We start from the raw sequence: 2500 nt of genomic DNA, 5'->3' as shown, positions 1-2500 counted from the left end.
TTCGTAGATAAGCTGGTGTATTTAACCTGGTTGGGGGGACATGATATGGGGTACCTTGCACAACAACTGCATGGACATGGTCTGTTTATGAGGTCAGGGTCCCCTACCCCCCAGACTACCTCACCTTGACCACGCACCTTGACCCCCTCACCCACCCACCGTCATACTGTCACTATAGCAACCGAGCAAGGTCGGGCTGGTGTGTGTGTATGTGTGTGTGTGTGTGTGTGTTTCTCTGGTGTGTGTGTGTGTGCGTGTGGGGGGTGTCTGTGTGTGTGTGTGTGTGTGTGTGTGTGTGTGTGTGTGTGTGTGTGTGTGTGTGTGTGTGTGTGTGTGTGTGTGTGTGTGTGTGGCTGTGTGTCTGTGTGTGTGGCTGTGTGTCTGTGTGTGTGTCTTTGTGTTTTAAACTACTTTTCTGTGTCGTGTGGCCCTCAAATGTAATTGGTGGTTGAACTTGGCAGCGACGAGTAGTACCAGAATAAGCCTGTCGTTGTACTGGGCAGCTCCCAGTACAACCATCAGAAGACTTTAATTGTACTGGGCAGCTCCCAGCACAACCGGTAGAAAACTGTAGTAGTACTGGACCAGTGCAACCAGTAGAAGACTGTGGTTGTACTGGAAAGCTCCCAGTAGAACCAGTAGAAGACTTGCACTGGGCCGCTCGCTCCATGTGATCCAGCAGGTCAGGGTTGAAGACCGATCCTTGAGTCGCTGTTCCGTAACTCCTCCCTGTGTGTCAATAAAGTTTGTTGAGTCAAACTGGTGACGCTCTGCCCTCCTCATTCCCCACCACAGCCCCCGCCGCAGCATCAAGCTCCAGGCCGACGCATAAGCACGCCGTCCGTCCGTCCGTCCCTCCGTCCGTCCGTCACCATGGAAACCAAGAAGCACAGCATGCTGAGCAGCCTCCGGAACAAGACCCGCCCGCTCATCTCCCACCTGCGGCGGCCGCGCCACGGCGACAAGCGCGCCCTGAGCGCCTCCAACCCCAACGTCTCCGTCGTCGACGGCCCCGCCGCGGGCCCCCAGCCCCCGGAGCAGCACTCCCCGGTGTGGAGCCACAGCAGCCCCACCTCCAGCGACGCCGCCAGTCCGCTCAGCCTGCACCCCGACCAGGACCGGCCCGCCGAGCACCGCCTGCACCCCTCCGGCGGCGGCGGCGGCCCCCTGGCCCTGGGTGGCGGGGCGGCGGCCACGGGGCGAGGCGGACCGGGGGAGAGGGAGGAGGGAGAGGAGGCCGAGGAAGAGGGAGGTGGAGGGGGCACGGAGAACAGGCGTACCCCCGATGGGGATGGACACCGGGACAGCCCGTTGTCATGGCCGCAGGTACGTCTTCCGGCTACGCTTGCGCTAACGCTAACCCCGCATGCAACCCCCGCTGCATCTGGAAGTTAGATGTTTAGACGATTAGAGACGGTGTCCAAACTATCTAGTACTTCTGTTGACGCATTTTGCAGGCACTTTATCCCATCTTAAGATGATGGTCATTAAGGCGGCATCTTGCTGTAGGATGACTCCAGGTAGACTGGGATCATGTAGGATCTAACCCTGTCATCACTCTAACCACTAGTCCAAACTAACCCGGAGTAATGTGCACAATGTATACCGAATGTAACGTGATACATCAGCCCATATTTGTGTGTTTAGCTCCAGAAGGCCTTCTGTTTGTCCTTTTCATCCATATCCTCATCAGGTTGACACACACACACACACACACACACACACACACACGTGTGTGTGTGTGTTTAGCCTCAACACATGGGTTGTTCTCCAAACAACATTTAGCGACCGGGCGTTCATGTGAAGAGCTGCTATCCTTTACGTGAAGAACCTGTGTCTACACCACTGCTCTCTCCTAGTAATGTCTGCTTAACGCTGTGCGTGTCAGTAATCGTCCCATGACTACCCGAGAACGCAGGCCGGTTACCAAACATCATGCGACCCTTAAAGGTCAGAGATGTGGCTCAAGACACACGTTTGATTGACATGTGTCAGGTGACACAGAACGCTGACATGAAACGTACAGACGTAAAGGACAGACCAGCTACTTCCTGTCCGGGAACAGAAAAGGCGCATACATTTTACAACAATGAAATAAAACAGTTTCCCAATCATAATAATTGCAGTTGAACCGTTGTATGAACATGAAGTGTGTTGTTAATCCACGCTGGGTATGGATGAGGGAAAGTTGTGCTGTCGGGGAATGCTGTGTGTTGGGAACATACCTGCACAGGTACAGCCTTTTCAGGTATGCAGGGGAACAGACAGACAGACAGACAGACAGACAGAGAGAGAGAGAGAGAGAGAGAGAGAGAGAGAGAGAGAGAGAGAGAGAGAGAGAGAGAGAGAGAGAGAGAGAGAGAGAGAGAGAGAGAGAGAGAGAGAGAGAGAGAGAGAGATTTGATATGTATAGATATTTTGTATTTAAAGGTTCATACTTATTATTATTATTATAATATATACCTTACCTTTTTACTTTTTATAACGCTGTTTATTTTAT

General features: G+C 53.1%; 1 protein-coding gene across 4 annotated transcripts in view; it reads left to right on the top strand.

Annotated features, from left to right (window-relative positions):
* The window catches only part of mctp2b (multiple C2 domains, transmembrane 2b), a 29474-nt gene that overhangs the window by 6066 nt on the left and 20908 nt on the right, over nt 1-2500 (top strand). For all 4 annotated transcript variants that reach the window (XM_030376664.1, XM_030376662.1, XM_030376663.1 and 1 more), the window contains exon 2: nt 796-1326. In XM_030376664.1, the coding sequence (XP_030232524.1) occupies nt 874-1326 (453 nt within the window). In that variant the 5' untranslated portion in view covers nt 796-873. The remainder of the gene's footprint in view (nt 1-795; nt 1327-2500) is intronic.

This window comes from Gadus morhua, chromosome 14 (assembly GCF_902167405.1).
Source record: "Gadus morhua chromosome 14, gadMor3.0, whole genome shotgun sequence".
NCBI lineage: Eukaryota > Metazoa > Chordata > Actinopteri > Gadiformes > Gadidae > Gadus > Gadus morhua.
This window is presented reverse-complemented; position numbering and strand designations above follow the sequence as displayed.